The sequence below is a fragment of the Sparus aurata genome, chromosome 7, assembly GCF_900880675.1.
Source record: "Sparus aurata chromosome 7, fSpaAur1.1, whole genome shotgun sequence".
NCBI lineage: Eukaryota > Metazoa > Chordata > Actinopteri > Spariformes > Sparidae > Sparus > Sparus aurata.
Window position 1 is genome coordinate 35,904,825 of NC_044193.1, and position 18,148 is coordinate 35,922,972.

The 18,148-nt window shown below is 40.7% G+C and overlaps 1 protein-coding gene across 1 annotated transcript in view; it reads right to left on the minus strand.

Moving 5' to 3' along the window:
• clcn6 (chloride channel 6) overlaps positions 1-17,743 on the minus strand; it is a 38,632-nt gene extending 20,889 nt beyond the window's left edge. Inside the window, exons 1-13 of the mRNA XM_030424437.1 lie at positions 17,433-17,743; positions 17,000-17,059; positions 16,643-16,708; positions 14,383-14,448; positions 14,224-14,290; positions 13,576-13,682; positions 11,889-12,015; positions 11,061-11,128; positions 9,369-9,427; positions 9,124-9,256; positions 8,106-8,219; positions 3,618-3,784; positions 3,323-3,434 (exon numbers count right to left, since the gene is read on the minus strand). Coding sequence (XP_030280297.1) covers positions 3,323-3,434; positions 3,618-3,784; positions 8,106-8,219; positions 9,124-9,256; positions 9,369-9,427; positions 11,061-11,128; positions 11,889-12,015; positions 13,576-13,682; positions 14,224-14,290; positions 14,383-14,448; positions 16,643-16,708; positions 17,000-17,059; positions 17,433-17,507 — 1,221 coding nt within the window. The 5' untranslated portion in view covers positions 17,508-17,743. The remainder of the gene's footprint in view (positions 1-3,322; positions 3,435-3,617; positions 3,785-8,105; positions 8,220-9,123; positions 9,257-9,368; positions 9,428-11,060; positions 11,129-11,888; positions 12,016-13,575; positions 13,683-14,223; positions 14,291-14,382; positions 14,449-16,642; positions 16,709-16,999; positions 17,060-17,432) is intronic.
• Between the last annotated feature and the right edge of the window lie 405 nt (positions 17,744-18,148).

Consider the following 18,148-nt stretch of genomic DNA (forward strand, 5'->3'; position numbering starts at 1 on the left):
GAGGTGGGGAGCTGTTGACCTCAACTGGGGACATCGTCGGGTGGTGGAAGGAATACTTCGAGGATCTCCTCAATCCCACTGACACGCCTTCCATAGAGGAAGCAGAGGCTGGGGACTCAGAGGTTGACCCATTCATCACCCAAGCCGAAGTCACTGAGGTAGTCCGGAAGCTCCTCAGTGGCAAAGCACCGGGGTCGGATGAGATCCGCCCTGAGTACCTCAAGTCTCTGGATGTTGTGGGGCTGTCTTGGCTGACACGTCACTGCAGCATCGCGTGGCAGTCGGGGACAGTGCCTCTGGACTGGCAGACCGGGGTGGTGGTCCCCCTATTCAAAAAGGGGGACCGGAGGGTGTGTTCCAACTATCGGGGGATCACACTCCTCAACCTCCCTGGGAAAGTCTATTCCAGGGTACTGGAGAGTAGAATTCGGCCGATAGTCGAACCTCGGATCCAGGAGGAACAATGCGGTTTTCGTCCTGGCCGTGGAACACTGGACCAGCTCTATACCCTCCGCAGGGTGCTCGAGGGTTCATGGGAGTTTGCCCAACCAGTCCACATGTGTTTTGTGGACTTGGAGAAAGCATTCGACCGTGTCCCTCGTGGCATTCTGTGGGAGGTGCTCCGGGAGCATGGGGTCGGAGGCCCTCTGTTAAGGGCTGTACGGTCCCTGTACGACCGGAGCAGGAGCTTGGTTCGTATTGCCGGCAGTAAGTCAGACCTGTTTCCGGTGCATGTTGGACTCAGGCAGGGCTGCCCTTTGTCACCGGTTCTGTTCATTATTTTTATGGACAGAATTTCTAGGCGCAGCCACGGGCCGGAGGGGATCTGGTTCGGGAACCACTGGATTTCATCTCTGCTTTTCGCGGATGATGTGGTCTTGTTGGCTCCTTCGAACCAGGACCTCCAGCATGCCCTGGGGCGGTTTGCAGCCGAGTGTGAAGCGGCTGGGATGAGAATCAGCACCTCCAAATCCGAGGCCATGGTTCTCGACCGGAAAAAGGTGGCTTGCTCCCTCCGGGTTGGGGGAGAGTTCTTGCCTCAAGTGGAGGAGTTTAAGTATCTTGGGGTCTTGTTCACGAGTGAGGGAAGGATGGAGCGTGAGATTGACAGGCGGATCGGTGCAGCGGCCGCAGTAATGCGGTCGTTGTATCGGTCTGTCGTGGTGAAGAGAGAGCTGAGCCGAAAGGCGAAGCTCTCGATTTACCAGTCAATCTACGTTCCTACCCTCACCTATGGACATGAACTTTGGGTCATGACTGAAAGAATAAGATCCCGGATACAAGCGGCCAAAATGAGTTTCCTCCGCAGGGTGGCAGGGCGCTCCCTTAGAGATAGGGTGAAGAGCTCTGTCACCCGGGAGGAGCTCGGAGTAGAGCCGCTGCTCCTCCACATCGAGAGGAGCCAGCTGAGGTGGCTCGGGCATCTGTTTCGGATGCCCCCGGGACGCCTCCCTCGGGAGGTGTTCCTGGCATGTCCTGCCGGGAAAAGACCCCGAGGAAGACCCAGGACACGCTGGTGTGACTATATCACCCAGCTGGCCTGGGAACGCCTTGGGATCCTCCCGGAAGAGCTGGAGGCAGTGTCCGGAGAGAGGGAAGTCTGGGTGTCCCTGCTCAGGCAGCTGCCCCCGCGACCCGGCCCCAGATAAGCGGACGAAAATGGATGGATGGATAGTTACATATAACTTTGTAAATGTTTTAAATGTATGCACATATTTAGCAAAAAACAATTTATATTTGCATTATAAGCAATAAAAAATGTCCATTGCGTTAATACAGTATGTGAAAATAAAAAATTACAGTCACACATGTGAGGTTATGCTGAAAATAATGACACCAAGTAAATAGTTTTTAAGGTGAAATATAATGGCAAAATCAAAAATAGTCAAAAACGGCCAATTATACCGTGGAATATCGGATTTCACAACAAACCTAAATATCTCTGACGTCCCACCTTCAAAAACAACCTCATTTGGCCATCCATGAAAAAGCTACTTAACCTCCCGCTTTTCTATAGGAATACATATTTCCTACGGGCACTGCACTAGTAGTATTGAAATAAAAATATATATCCATAGTGAAGTTACTTTTAGCTGTTTACATTATAAACATTTATAGTCTGGTGAATGAAAAAATGTTTTTTGTTGTGCAGTGAATGAAAAGGTTATTGCATAAGAGGTGTTAAACATTTAGCAGCATAAGGTCCATATTGCACATATATCCTTGTCTGTTTGGGAGAGGGGGTTATGGTAACAACAGTTTGTCAACAGCTTTGGGGGAGATGCTGTTTCTGGGTCTGTTAGTCCGTGTGCTTATTGTTATCAGTCTGCCTGAAGGGAGGGTGGTGAACAAAAAGCAGCGACTGCTGCAACACTACGCCTCCACTGCAGTCAATTAAACTGGCCCCACCAGGTGTGAGAGCAGTACCTAAGTGGTGGGTGTATGAAATGAAGACTTGCTCTACAAATGTAATTTGTATTCACAAATGTTTACAGATATATATTATATATTATTCAGAGAAATATTTCTTTCCAGAAGGGGCAATTTGCAATAATTTCAGTTAAATATGTACAAAAATGACTAAGTACTAACTAAAATGATCAATAGAATGTTAAGAAATGACAGTTTGGAGGTAGTGACGTCTATGTATTGTGTTGAAGAGATATCTACTGAAGTTAGCATGCTAACCAGTTAGGCCTGGCCCATCCTGGTCCTAAGCTCCTATGTTAGTGGTGTAAAGAGCAACACTTCCAGTCAGACCACTACATGCACAGATTACTGGGCTAACTAGCAGCTGTACTAAGTGCGATATGCGGCCTCCGGTTTGTTTTGAGTATAAATTTGACAGCTGACCAATTCTTAAAACTACCTGCATATGGGAGATCACTCTCTCTGCCTTTCACTTTGGGGTCTTGATCATCCTGTCTGCGCTAAAAAAAACAGCTGGTGGTGGTTTAGTGACTTCATCTAGCCTAATGTAGCCTGTCCATGTTAACTTACCCACAGAACACAAAATCAGTGAAAGCTTGAAGTTTCACAGCACTGTGATGAAAAATTGAAGACACACCCCCAAAAATGAAAGCTCACCATCTTGTTAAACCTGTGACTTACAAAACCCCATGCAGGTGGTGGGAGTAAAAGAATATATATTTCACTGCACATCAGCGTTGCAAACAGTCTACATAAGTTGCATATTCATTGTAGGCACAGTGATAACCTCTGCTTTTCAGAATTCTATCTCATTAACACTGCTCTGAACATGGAAAGATGGTTTAGTTCACTGAGCATAAGTATTCTCACGAAGGAAAGAACTGATATTTACCGTGGTGTTATGGGTGGTAGGGGAGGAGAGGTCACGACATTCACCCAACAAGATTGAAGCTGCAAATATCACCACTGTCGTCACCATAGAAACCAGCAGACTCTCCAAGACTCTGGAAAAGTGTATTGATAAGATCAACTCCTCTCATCAAACACTTGAAAGCAAATAGGTCACATTTTCAAATATTTTAGGTCAAACAACCAACTGATATTCATGACAATTACATTGACACTTGATCGATTGACAGTCATGATGACTTGTTCCCTGCATTGGAGGTGAAGTAGCTAGCAATCACCTGATAAACTTGGCCTTGGGGTGGATGTGTCTGATGCGATACTTGGCCAGCTTCCTGTTCATGCAGTTGAAGAGCGCCCCCAGCAGGCCACCCACCACCCCCATCAGGACAAAAAAGGCAAGGTCCACTGCTGTCCACAGGTGGCAGTTCGTATCTCCATCTGGACACTGAGGACCAAGGAGTTAAACTGATATATTGCTGTGCTGATATGTTGCATTAGGCTGACAATGAATAATATGAATACATTATTTGTATGAAGCACTTTTGAAAACCCATGACATAGAAGATCCTACAGAACTACACCAAACTACAGATAGCAAAGGATACTAAATACAACACCAAAAGCAGTTCTAAAAAGTTTGGAGAACATTGACACAGAGTTTAGCAACACGTTCAAAGAAAAGGTGCAGCTATGGAGTCCATTCCTCAAGTTCAGTGCTTGGTCTTGGATGATGGAAACAGGTTGTCCTCTAAAGGAAAGGAGACTGCAAGAAGGAGCATGTGTTTGCCCTCTGACAGAGCAAAAAGAACTCCCATCCCGATCCCTCAAGAATGACTCCTGTCCCCTCCTGTTCTGGTCTTATGCTTTTTTGGGGGGTGCAATGAAATGATTTTGATTTTATGTTTTTGCCAGGATTTTCATATTACTTTCACACCGAGATGAAACAGTACTAGAATATCATATTGAAGTAATAGTACTGTTGTGACACTTGTCCAACAAAATAAGCAGGTATACACAGGTTGTTTTTTTTTTGAATGCAGGTACACCTGACCACTTCCAGTTATTGCAGAGAGACTGGTGGCAGCATAATCTGTGCACTCCCCGAAGGGTCCGGTACTTTCCCCATTTTAGAGTATTTTACACACCTATTTAATCATACACCATATGGGGAAGTATAAAGTAAGGAAGGCTAAGAACACAGAAAATCAGACAGAACCACAAACGAAGAAATAGCAACAGGACACGCTGATGAAGTTGTTAAATGGACATGTGCGCACTGTGCGCCAGCATCAGCGCTATCCATGAAAATAAAAGCAAGACACAAGGACATGAAGAAGGAACTAGGCTGTTTCTGTGAGACAATTAAACAAGAAATGAAGGGAGAGTTTGGGAACTTTAAAGAAGAGGTTAACCAGAAGCTGAAACTCATAATGTGAAGAAACAAATAAATGACTTGTCAAAGAATAAGAAATTAAAGAAATGGAACATAATGACCCCTGATTATTAGAGAAGATAAAACTGACTAGACACGCTTGAAGGTATTATGACACAACAGGATAGTGCAGATTCTGGAAGCAGTACACATTTTTTTAATTCAATGGACCTGCCAACCATTGGAACAGAACACATAAGTAAAGTAATGACAGGTGAGATAACGAAACAAGAATTAGATAATGCCATATCGAGACTCAAAACAGATCAAATGCCAAGCGCGGATGGATACTCAGCAGAATGTTACACCAGTATTATTGAAATGGTTTAATTTTGCACTCAAGGTGGAGAAACACCAATATCCTGGAGACAAGCAATCATTTCCGTAACGCCAAAGATGGGTAAAGATAAATCTGAGTGTAGTTCATACAGACCTATATCGATAATAAAAATAGACTACAGACTATACGCCTCAATAATTGAAAAAAAGACTTCAGAACATACTTCCTGACATAAAATATGACAACTAAACAGGGTTCCTCAAGAAGACACTTTTGTTCTCAGCCTCCATGCCGAAAAGGCATTTGACTCCGTTGGCTGGGAATATTTTTTGGTAAACATTTGGCAATTAGTCAGGTTATTAATTAAAATTCCAAATGATTTATCCAACCATTTATTCAATAAATTACCTAACAAATAATAAAGAAATAAAGGCATATTTAAATTGGAAAATCAAATAACATTTTTACGATGGGTGAAACATGATAAAGATTTTAAACCTGCCTGGACGGATGGGTGATTTAAACACTGGTCCTTTAAAGGCATCACAACATACTGTCTCATTTCTGATAAAGGGGGATTAGTTAGCTACCAAAAACTAAAAAGACAAAAATTATCTAGAAAAACAAGATTTCTTCAGATACCTTCGGGTTGGAGCTTACTATAATAGTAATATAATGACTGAAGATTACAACACAGACATACAGAGACAACTGAATGCTAGAATTTTCCTACAGGCGCAAAAAGGGGATTTCCACACTTTATATTAAATCTAAATGGGAGAAAGAAGCTAAGTAACCATCTCAGAAGAGGATTAACTTAACATTTGTAAAACCCACCTCACATTTATGAGTTCAGGTGAGTGGAAGGAATTCACATGGAAAAATATTAACTGATTTTTCATCACTCCAAATATAAAGCAACTTCAAAAGGGGTTTACCAGGATGTGGACAGGGTTGGAGAGAGTGTGGAAACTCTGAGGCAGGTAATTAGCACATCTTCTTTGACTGCCCAACTTTTCAACTTTACTGGTTGAAAATAGTAGGAAAAATGTACTCAATAATTTGTTTTCAAAATGAAACATGATTTCTGGACCTGTTGTCTTGGGAATATCTCACTCACAATCCATTCTAGCAATAAGCATCTGTTTAAAATAATGTTGGCAGCTGGTAAAAAAGCTATAACAAGAAGGTGGCTAAATGAAGAGCTCCCAACAAAAGGGGAATGGATTGGAATTGTAAAATAAATATTTTACATGGAAAGGCTAACTTTTTCCCTGAATCTTTGTATGGACAATTTCAGTAATAACTGGAAAAAATGGACAAACATACATTGCTACAGCAGTTCATGTCTAATCAAGGAAAATGCTTATATGTGTTGTAAAGATACAGAGGTATGTACATGTGGGTGGTGTATGTATGCAGAAGTGTAGGTGTCTGTGTAGTTATATAAATGCAGTATGTGCTAATAGGAACATGTTTGTGACCCAGAGTGCGCTTCTCGGATGACACAGCCCTCTCAGGCGTACATCGAGGATACCAACAACAGGATAATGGATTTCTATTTTGACTTTCAATCAAAAGGCACTCTCTAACTGTATGGTCACTCAAAAGGAACTAGTTTTTGAACTAGTTGTCAAATGAACTGATGTAAAGTGCATGAAGGACACAGAGGTGGACTGATATAGGGCAGCTCTGGGGTTTGACTCCCTCCATTTGGCTATAAGAGCAACAACAAAGTGACTCACTGACCTAACCTTTTATTTCATTGTTTTAATAATCTATTTATTTGTATTTTTCTGACGCAAATCTTTGCCTTCTTATATTCTATAAGTGCTAATATGTATAAAACAATTAAAAATAAAGTTTTAAAGTGTATTAGCCCCCTTTCCACTTGCCACAGGCCCATCTGTGATTTTTATCTGAAGCATTACATTGTATGTCACTGATGTCATGTTTCACATCACGAATAAACCAGAAACAGCTGTGACAGAAGAGAAAACAACAATCGACCCAGCTCCCAGGAGGGGCACCAGGCACTGAAGCTAGTTTTTTTTTGCTAATCTGGAAATCCTCAGTTGACCTCAGCTGCAACCTAATGAACTCTACACAGGCCATCTGTGATTTCTGTTCATGGGTCAGCCTCAATTTTACATACATTCTCCCATTGATCAGCTTCATATCAGTTTGCTGCCGTTTATAAATCATCTGAGCAGATCTGTCCCTCTCAGACTACATTAATAAATGGAATGCATTAAAAGTCGAACATAAATGAAAAAAAGATAATCGTTTTCATTATTGATCTGTCACATATTGATACTGTCAGGGCTTGTCATCTGAATCCTCACATCCCACTGACCACAAGTTTTTGTGTTATTAAATATCTTATAGGCCAATTTAAAGTTGTCAAATGTTACCAATCATTTATTGTGCATGTACCACATGTGCATGACGCCAGAGCAAGTTCAGATCAATCTGAACACAAATCTAACTAGCATGCATTGTGCAGAGATTGCTGCTGATCGCTTCTGCGCAGGACTGGCTTATCTCGAACATCTGTGAATAGATAGCAGCCCAAATTCCGGCAAATTTATTTTGAAAGCAAGTGAAAGAACACACCATTATGCCCATGAGATATTACCTCAGCCAAGAAAAGGCACTATCAATGATGTTGGGGGTTAGGGTGAGAATGGTATGCCTAATTGCTTCCAAAGCAGTACTGAGATTGAGGTAGATGAAATTTTGACCACAGTCTCAGAAGAGGAGGAAATTGGCAGTTACTTTAAGGATGGCTGCATTGTAACTGTGCTGTGTGTTAAATCCAGATAGAAACAGTTCAAACAAATGGTTGGAAATTAAGTGGGCTTTGAATTCAGAGCTGTTGACATGTTCCAGTTGTTTTGACATGAAGGGGAGGTGATAATCGTTGCTCCTCAAAATCAAATATGAGTATTAGGATATCTTTTAGAATTAATATAAAAACACATGGACATAAAACATAAACTTAACACATATTCTGATAAAAAGAAGAGACAACATGAATGATAAGACTTTTACCTTGAACTCTCCAAAGTTGAGCAGACCAGGCAGCTGGAAGGATCCCCACTTGCTGAAGTTGATTCCTGAACGGAAGAAGTTGAGGGTGAAAGTGGCTGACATGGAACAGAAGAGCTGAAATCAGACGAAACAGAAGAGCTGAAGAAGGAACAGCTGTTTATACTTGATGGACAGATGTTTCACTGGGAGACTAAGGCAGTGGTTTCATATTTAACCATAGGTTGATGAAGGTTCTCAGTCATCCAGGTCATGGTAATTCTAAATCCTAATTTTAAAGTTGTTAGGCCAACTTGTGGGTCGTTGACCCAGCCGCCCACAAGTGGCCCCAACAACCCTGGAACTCAGAGAGTTTCAAAGGCTGCAACTCTCCTCCAGTTAGTTAGAACTGAAGAAGCACCTCGGATGAGAGGTGAACATCTTCAAGAAAGTGAAACACGTCCAAATGCTTACTATACAGCACTTATAGTGCTTACACTATTTCACCACAGTTTTGTTTTCTTCACATGCACTCTGAAAAATGTGAGAACTGGCGCAGTTCTGACACTGTCACAAGCTCAGGGCTTAAGTGCAAGTCTGTTCGGTTCTGTGGCTCCATGTCTGTCAACTGGCACAAATGTTCCTACGTTTTGATGCATAGTGAAGATTGTGTGAATAAAATTTGCAGCTCTAAAGTGAAGCTTTGATCTGATCACGGTGCTTGAAAAAAGAAGAAAGTGATGGGAACAATACGGATACATAGTTTCAGAACCATGAGTGATTGAACTGACTTTTGCACCAATCCATCTTGTATATCGGTATTTCACTGCATTAGTGAAAACTTTGCCTGGCTCTAGATAAAAAACACTCATAAAAAACACAACAGTCATCTGGGATCATCTCCTGAATACCAAGTTTCATGACTGTCCATTGAACAGTTATGTGAATGTCCGTTTGAAAATGCATGCATCTATCTAATAGTCAGCAGACAGAAAATAAATCTCTCAACCCTCTTGGGTGTTAATTGGCTTAGGTGACGTACCACTTTCCATGTGAGGGCCTGGTTCCAGAAAGAAGAGCCCTCCTCCAGACTGAAAAGCATGCCACCTATAGGAGCACCAAAGGCAGCAGCTACTCCAGCAGCAGCACCCGCTGACACAAAGTCTCGCTTGTCCCTGAGGAACCGTAAAGACAACAAGCCAACATTTGCACAACATGTTTTACTTACAGGGAAGCAGTGAACAGTGTGCAGTGTTTTATTTAGAAGAGTATGAACCAGATCCATACCTGTCACTGCGGAAGTAGGGGAAGTCAAATTTGATCCTCTTGAAAGTGATACTCTCAAACTGATCAGGAGAGAAAGCATCTGTTGAGCACACTTAATCCATAATAACAGTCAAATATATGTGACATGTGTCAGTGGCCAATTGCACTGTCAAATCTTTGTTTTTCGCTTTTTTGTTTTACAATTGAATCAAGCTGTATCCACTAAAATCACAATCAGTTCTGTCAAGTCAAATAATGTCAGTTTCGTAAATCTAAAACTAGTCAAATCAAACTGTGTCCAACATTCTCCTATACACAAAATTAGGTTATGTCAATCTGGATCAAGCTGAGGCATTATGAGTCAAGTTAGGTCAGATCTAAGGCTGCATACTGGCATTTATTTTGATAATCAGTTTTGAGTCAAGAGTCAACATTCGCTGATTCCAGCTTTCTAAATGTGAATATTTCAACATTTTCAGAAATTTTTTAGATCAAATAACTAATCTATATAAAACAATACAGATGAAATGTGAATCAAATCAAATCAATTTTATTTATATAGCCCAAAATCACAATCACATTGCCTCAGTGGGCTTTACAATCTGTACAGTGAACAACATCCTCCGTCCTTAGACCCTCGATTCATTCATTCATTTGATTTGATTTGATTTGATTTGATTTGATAAAATGTGAATGAAGACAACTGTTGCATTTGAAAAGTCAAGCTTAGAAAAGCTCAATGGAATCATTTCAGATCAAGTCCATTGTAACACAATTAAACCCTGTAAAAACTGAAAGCTTCAAACTGAAGTCAAATCAAGTGAGGTTATCAACACATATTTCATAGAGTAAGGAGCCAAAATATTGAATAGTCTAAGAGCAGGTTGCACAACAACACAGTACAACTGCAGCCTCGTTAACAGCTGTTGTGCAGGACTATTAGATTTATTGAAGAAATTTGATAATATTTTCTGTTCTATACTAAACTGATAAGCAGCAGACTCATGCTTCAGACTCAAAAGTTGATTTTCACTTCTTCGCAGATTGCTCAGCCTCTTACTCAGCTGCAGACAGCAATGGCAGATTTTAGTCTCAGTTGTGTGAACTGATTGTGATCATCAGCCTTAAACATTACAGTGAGGGGTCAAGCCAATGTGCAGACCGCTGGGCAATAAGATATGGATACATCTATAGTCTGATTTCATGAGTGAAAATCTAATAACTTCATTCATTGGAATCATCCACTGGTGCAGGATGAGTCCTTGCTGAAGATTTGCTGTTGCAAGGTATTAGAGGTTCAAATGTCCATGTCATGGGATCTCTAACTGCTGACAGAACAAAGTGATGTTGTCAATTTGATGTCTTTTTCTCTCTTAATGTATAGAACACTTGACTTTTATTAATAAAGACCATCATTGGTTTCTCTACCTCAGTCTTGCATCTCTATGGCCCTAATTAATGAGTGTTCACAAGCATTGAAGTTCTCCCCTTTGGGAATAAAGTAAATCTCCAGCAGTTAATTTCTTTTTGTAAAGATGACGTCCATTTATATATTAGAAGCCAATCTGAAGTTCCACTGCTTTAAACAGAATTCCCTCCCCATTTTTTATCTGTGCTGATGAGACAAAATTGAGGGATAGTTACTCAAAGAAAGAATTTTATACTCAAAGGACAAACTTTAGAGGATGACTAAGTTGCATCCGGGATGTTTACCTGAGGAAGGCCAGCTCCCACAATGGCTCCACTGTGGATCATCGGCCCTTCTTTCCCCACAAACAGACCTGAGTGGACACACACAGAGTCAGAGGCACTGTCACCCACCTGCTCATTGCTGACTCACCATGAGTGCTGACATGACATGAAGGAAGGTTCTGTTCGATGAATGAAGAGCTGACACTTTGCTCTTGTGTCAGCTGAAGGTGAGAGCTGGCATGGTTACTCATCCATACAGTAATATGTCACTTCCTAGTGTGTGCCAGAGTTTCTTTCTGAATTTTCTTTTTAAGCTAGTAGGGGTTGGCCGTCCAAGCGTTCTGACACACAGAAATCTCAAACTTTTAAATGAAACCATGTAAGACATTAAGAGGGGAAATGTATCTTTGGTCAAACAGCTTACAAGACACAGCATTTAAGTAAAAAGTCACAAGCCAGAGAGGTTGTAAACCACTAAGCTTATTCATTCATCGAAATGCAAAGTAACTTGTAACAGCTGTCAGAAAAACAAACAAAAATATATAAATTTTCTAAATCAAGTTTCCAAGACTTAAACATGATCTGTGAATAATCAGATGACATATGAATTTAAGCATACACATTCATTTACATTTTGGTTTAGAAATATTATTTTCTCATGAGGGACTCCCCTCTGCCCTGTGATGTCAGTTTTATTCAGCACAACCGAGCAGTGCAACATTATGCCGTCACAGAAAATCGGCCACAGTTGTGGCCGAGTGTGATTTGGGTTAAAAAAATGTCATCTGTCAGAATCAAATTTCAAATCAAATACATTTCCATTGCACACAGCTCTCCATCATAATTTACCTCCGGCCACACTGAACAGGACTCCAGCGGCCTTGCAGAGAAAAGTTCGCAGCCTGACAATTCCAGGAATTTTCACTCCATTCAGGTAACTTTTGATTTCTGGGATCCCCGAACCTGCAGCTACCGGCTGGATATAGGGTGGCAAGACATAGCATATTAGCAACATCACATGATTCTACAGGTTAGTGTAGTCTCTTGTATCGCAAACACACTTTAAATTGAAAATGTTTTGAAACAGTTTTATCTCAGAAATGTTGAAGGAATATTGGGAATTTAAATGGAGGGTATGAAGCTCAATGGCATGGGGGGTGTTTGGCTGGAAGAGCGTTTGTAGATTTTTTTAGTACATCTGCACAGAAATCTCATCACTCATGCAGTTCCAGTTGCTGGAGGAATTGTGGCTCCCAGGACGCCAACCACTATCACTTGTTTTGGGCCTGCACAAAAGTATATGCATCTTGGCTTAAGATTTATTCAGAATTAGTTACTATATTTGGGGATTTAAGTGGGAAGAACTCCTCTTTGGCCTTTTAGTTTCAATGCTTGAAAAAAATATTAAAAGAAATCACTTCTTTGGTATCCTAAGTACTGCTGCTAGTAAAGCAATTACAAGGAAATGGCTCCAGCCAGATCCTCCAGAGTACTGGTATGATGTTATTCATGAAATCTTTGTAATGTAAAAAATTACATTTTCAGTCACGCTCCAGGAGCATAAGTTCGAGGACATTTGGAAAAAGTGGAAAATGTATATTCCCCTGAAACACCCTTCTCTTGTTTAAAGAAAGAAAAATAAATGTTTATTCATCTGTTTATAACTATAAAAGTAACCATAACTATTCCCACATTATTGTTCACTCGATGAAAGGACATATCTAACGATGGATATGGAATTGTTGTGAAGAAGTGAAAGCAAATAAAAGAAAAAAATGTTTAAAAAAAACCCCAAACGATTAATTAAATTAAACACACCACGATCTATTGATACCAAGTGGAGATGGGGTGAAAAATGTCAAAGCTTTCAAACTCAGAAATCCTGTGAGGTGACTTTAACTAGGTTTACCATCTCACTGCAGCTTGTGCTGGGATCTGCCAAGAATCAGAAACATCTGTCTGCGACGGTTAATATGTTTCTTTAGATAGATCTTTAGTTAACCACCATTACACCATTACAATTCAAAAACTGCTTTCATCTCACAAAAACAAACACAAAAACAATATAAAAGCAACATATTTGTGTGAAAAGTGTTCCATGTGTTCATGTCATTGGATAAAGTTTGGCCATGATTGTTGAAAAGATTAGTGGCTTAGAAGCGTTAATGTACAGTAATATTTGGCCCGTGGCTCAACATTAGGCAGTTTCAGTTTTGGCTGTCCAAAGGAAAAAAGTTTTCTCCCTTCTCAGAGATGAGCTGTATTTTTTTCAGCACACTGACAGATGTGTGAAAAGAGTTTGCTTCATTGCAAACTCTGGTCAATTCTTAAGTCTGTCACTATGTTTTCCAAAGTTGTCAAAATCCTGTTTCTAAGTTGAATAGGAAACAAGCAACCAGATGCTTGCAGTCTGCTTAGACCTCTGTCACTCACACATCTGGCTACATATTTTAACGTTTCTTTCCTGGAGGGACCATTTAAATATAAGCAGAAAGTTAGAATACTGGAAAACTCAAGTGTATCTGAGACGTCTTACCTCAATGAGGACGAGCACACTGGCAATGAAGATGAAGGTCATGTTGAATGCCAGGAGCTCCAGCAGAGACAGAGGGAGACAGCCTTTATCACTGCACTTCTCCACAGCTGGAGGTGCACCGCTAAGAAGATGAACCACCAACACTTTGTACAGTTTATCGTCAGAACATACGGTAATAAATGGAGAATGGAGGCTGTCTGGCTTTGAAACAGTCAGAATTATTAAGTGGTTTTTGTTTACATGCAAAACAACTTTAGGTCCTTTAAAAAGTATTTAGAGGCACTAATTGTCAAACAGCGTATATGATTAAGCTTAAGTTAAGTCTTGATGTTATTATAACATTAAAAAAAGATTTAAGTTTCATGAGAAAAGTTTGTGACATTTTACTTCTTGAACAACCAACAACTTTCCTGTTGTAAAATGATGCGTATTCCCAAATTATTGGAATCTGTGTTGAATTATGACTCATTCATGTAATAATATGATCATTTCCTCATAGAATTAATATACTTATATGTTTGTATTACTATGACTTATTTTCTCAAAATTATTACAACATTGCAACGTCCTCACTAAATATTCTGAGATTACAGTGGCCCTGACACTCTCTGCAGACAGCTCATCACTGACTGTCATATTGAAGGATACAATCACCAACAACAGTAAATTTGATTTTGGTGAAGAGGTGTACAAAGAAATCAACAAACAGGCCCACCTGAGAAGAGACATGAAGGCGAAAAGTGACTCTCTGGTCATCAGAACATATTTATCTGGCAAAGAAAATCAACAAATCAGATATGCACCCACCAGACCTACTGTGACTCCGATAGCAAACATCATCATCCACCGTATTGCTTCATACTTCCTGGCTTTCTAATGGAAGATACAATAATGTTTGTTAAAAAGATTTAATGTACACAAAATATTTGCTTTCCTGAATAAAATGTGTGGGATTGCTTCTTTTGCTCATCGCAGCAACAAGTTCTGGTGAAGATACTGCCCAAAATTCATGGTTAGAAAATAATGCGTTCACACAAAATTTTCATAGACACAAATGGGTCTGTATCGGTCAAATCAGCTACATCCCTGGTGCTCACTCTAAAATAAAATGTTACTCTACACCTCACGGTTATCAGCCAAAATGGTAAATCCTTAATTATCACCAACACGGTGGCACTACTGCTTTAATCCACTGCTCAACAAAATTAAGGGAACACCTAATTCACACATCACCACAGGCTGATCCAACTTGTGTGAACTTTATCAAAGCAACTCCTAATGTGACTCAGTAGTGTGTGTAGCCCCCGCATGTCTGTATGCACACTAGTCAACCTGGGCATGCTCCTGATGAGTTGGTGGATGGTGTCCTTGGGGATCTCCTACCAGACCTGGATCAGGGCATCAGTAAGCTCCTGGATAGTCATGTGTTGGTACTTGGCAGTGTGGGATGCAACGATACATAACCTCCAACAGGTGCTCAATTGGATTTAGGTCAGGGGAACAAGAGCCAGTCCGACAGTCACTCAGAGGATTTCCTCCCGGTACCTAACAGCAGTCCAGGTACCGTTGGCTATGGTATGGAGGTCTGTGCAGATGATGTTACATGCAGCATAATGTTCGCCACGGCGTCTCCAGAATCTTTCACACGGCAACATGTGCTCAGTGTGAACCTGCTCTCATCTGTATCTGTTCCTGACAGTTTGGTCAGGAACATGCACACCAGTAGCCTGCTGGAGATTATTTTGTAGGGCTCTGGCAGAGCTCCTCCTGCTCCTCCTCGTATAAAGGAGCAGATACCCATCCTGCTGCTGGGTCAATTCCCTTCTATGGTCCTGTCCAGCTCTCCTCATGTAATGGCCGGTCTCCTGGTATCTCCTCCATGCTCTTGAGACTGTGCTGAGAGACACAGCAAATCTTCTTGTGACTGCACGAATGGATGTGCCATCCTGGAGGAGCTGGACTACCTGTGCTGCAGGTATTGCCTTATTCTACCAGTAGTGAAGAGACACTGGCAGAACACAAAACTAGACACGAATCAGTCAGGAAGGATAATGCTTTTGCCTCTCCTTGGCACATGTTGTCACTTTCATTTGCACCAAAGCAGATAAAACTGATTCACAATTATCAGGTTTAACTGACTTGGTATTGTACTGTGACCATTAAGTGTTTCCTTAAGTGCTTTTGAGCAGTTGTATGATCAGCACATCTGCACAGAGTACTTCTGTTGAGGTTGAGAATCTCTGTTACAACTTGCTAACAACAGCAGACACTTCTGTGGAGACAACTGCCTGTTGATTTTCACTATGGAAAAAAGCTGAAGAAGGCTCTCAGTCATCCCGGTCATGGCCATTTTAAATGCTGTATTGTATGCAACTGGACATGTTTCAGTTTCTTCTACAAGCTAGTTAGAACTAAAGGACCTACTTGATTGAGAGGTAAAACATCTTACAGAAACTGAAACATGTCCAGTTGCCTACAATACAGCACTTGGAATTGGGGAGAAAAGTGAAATCTGCAAACATGTTTATTTCTGTTATGGTTTTCTGCTGCAACAGTAACATTTGAAGATTGTTAAACACAGTGGTCTGACCAAGCTGATGTTTTTGCTGTGACTGTTTTATGTATTGTGTTGCCTTGTTAGCATCTTTGAGATCTACACAACAGCAACATCGCAGAATAAATGCTATGTTTGGGTAAACTCAAGCTGTCATTTTATTTAGTCTGTTGCCAGGCAGGCAAATTAGGTCTCCAACCCAATGTAAGTGAAAGTTTTGTTATTAATGAGATATAAAACATCAAACATACATTTTAGATGAATAAGATACAAAACTTTGATATAAAACCATGAAGAAAGGCAATTATTTTTTTCAATTCATGACAGAGATTTTCCCATGTAAGTTATAGTAACAGCATTGAGATACTTAATGAATGTGTGCTCTCCCGTAGTCAGCCATTCCAAAACTAACTTCAGTAAATCACTTCTATCTCAATAGCTGTAAGAGACGCTAATCAAATCCCATCTGCACAGAGACGTTATCCACATGTGAGGAAAAGACACGTGTCTTACCTTGTTGTCTATCCCCTCCAGGAACTCCACATGAGGCTCATTGATGCAGCGGTCATAATCCAAACTCTGTAAGAGCCAAAACAAAAATCTGTGTAACCGCTTCTTGGGTCAGACTTCCATTGACTATAGTCTCTGTACCAAGAGCAGCATGAGCCCATTGACACTGGCTTATAATCAAGACATCAGAGACTCAAAATTAAAATTAGACTTTTTCCCATGAACTGTGGAAGAAGGTGAACTTCTGCTGGGAGCCCTTCTCTACCTCTACGTAGTTACTGTACTGTGAAAATCTCATACAGTTGCAACCCTACACCTAACACGTTTTTTGTTTGTTTTCTTTTAAAATTGGTTTCTCACCTCATAGTCCTTCCTTGGTAGAATCTCATCCTCTTCATCTCGGATTTCTCCAAGGATTGTCTTGGGGCAGAGAAGAGAAATACTCTAAATGCAGTAGAAGTGGAATACAGACAAATCCAGCAAAGCAGGGGCACTTTACCAAACCAAAAGAATGAACAGCTACAAACTACAAGAATGCGGATCAATTTACTACAAGGCGAACGTTCAGAGTTTTGCTGCCAATTTGACTGCACATACTTTACTCAATAATAATAATAAAAAACATAACAGAGTATCGTTATTCTTGTAAGGTTGGAGCCACTGAGCTGCAGGGTGTAGCAAGCAAGCCAGAATGAGGCACTGAGGATAGTTCAGCACACATATGATGTAAGATGTCTGCTTTAAATAAAACCAAGATATCTCCACCAGGTCCATATATTATATGTATCTTTACCAGTTCCTCGGGTGTCCGCGTCTCTCCTTCTCTGCAGCAACACTGGCAACAAAAACAATTTCCACAACACGCCATTTTCGTTGTTGTGTCATGCTGTGTTTGGGGCCAATGGTAAAACCGTCAAAACATGTTCTTGAAAAAAGAAAAAAAAGGAATTGCTGGGGGAACCTAGAAAACGTGTTTAGTGAGTAGTGCACCTGACAGCTTGTTGTACAGAAAATAACAGACCAATGCTGTCGCTGTGTCCTTAATTTGGATTTTAATACACATAATCATCACATTGTCACAATCTTTAAAGAGTTGTCCGGTTTACCATAACATTTAAACGCAGCATGAACGTCTCTTCCTCATTGTCATGTGACGCAGAAGGTAAAATGTTGTTCAAAGTGTCAAAGCTGCGTGTAATTTACGCACAAAGCGCAGCTATAACTCTTTGAATCTTTGATGAAGGCGAATATTACCCAACAGAATTCTGTGATATTGCAAGGAAAGCAATTTCATTGTGTAAGAATCCGATTTTTGATAACTGTGCAAGAATAATAGTGCGATATTCAGGGATGTCCCGTGCTGCATTGGATGCCCGTGGGAAAAGTTGTGAAACCAGCGTTCACCTGACACAACTGTTAACTTTCAACTTTTAAAGTTTATTATTACGTGTTTTTTTTTTTTTTATCTCCTGGATTGACAGGAATATGTATAAACTTCAACAAAAATTA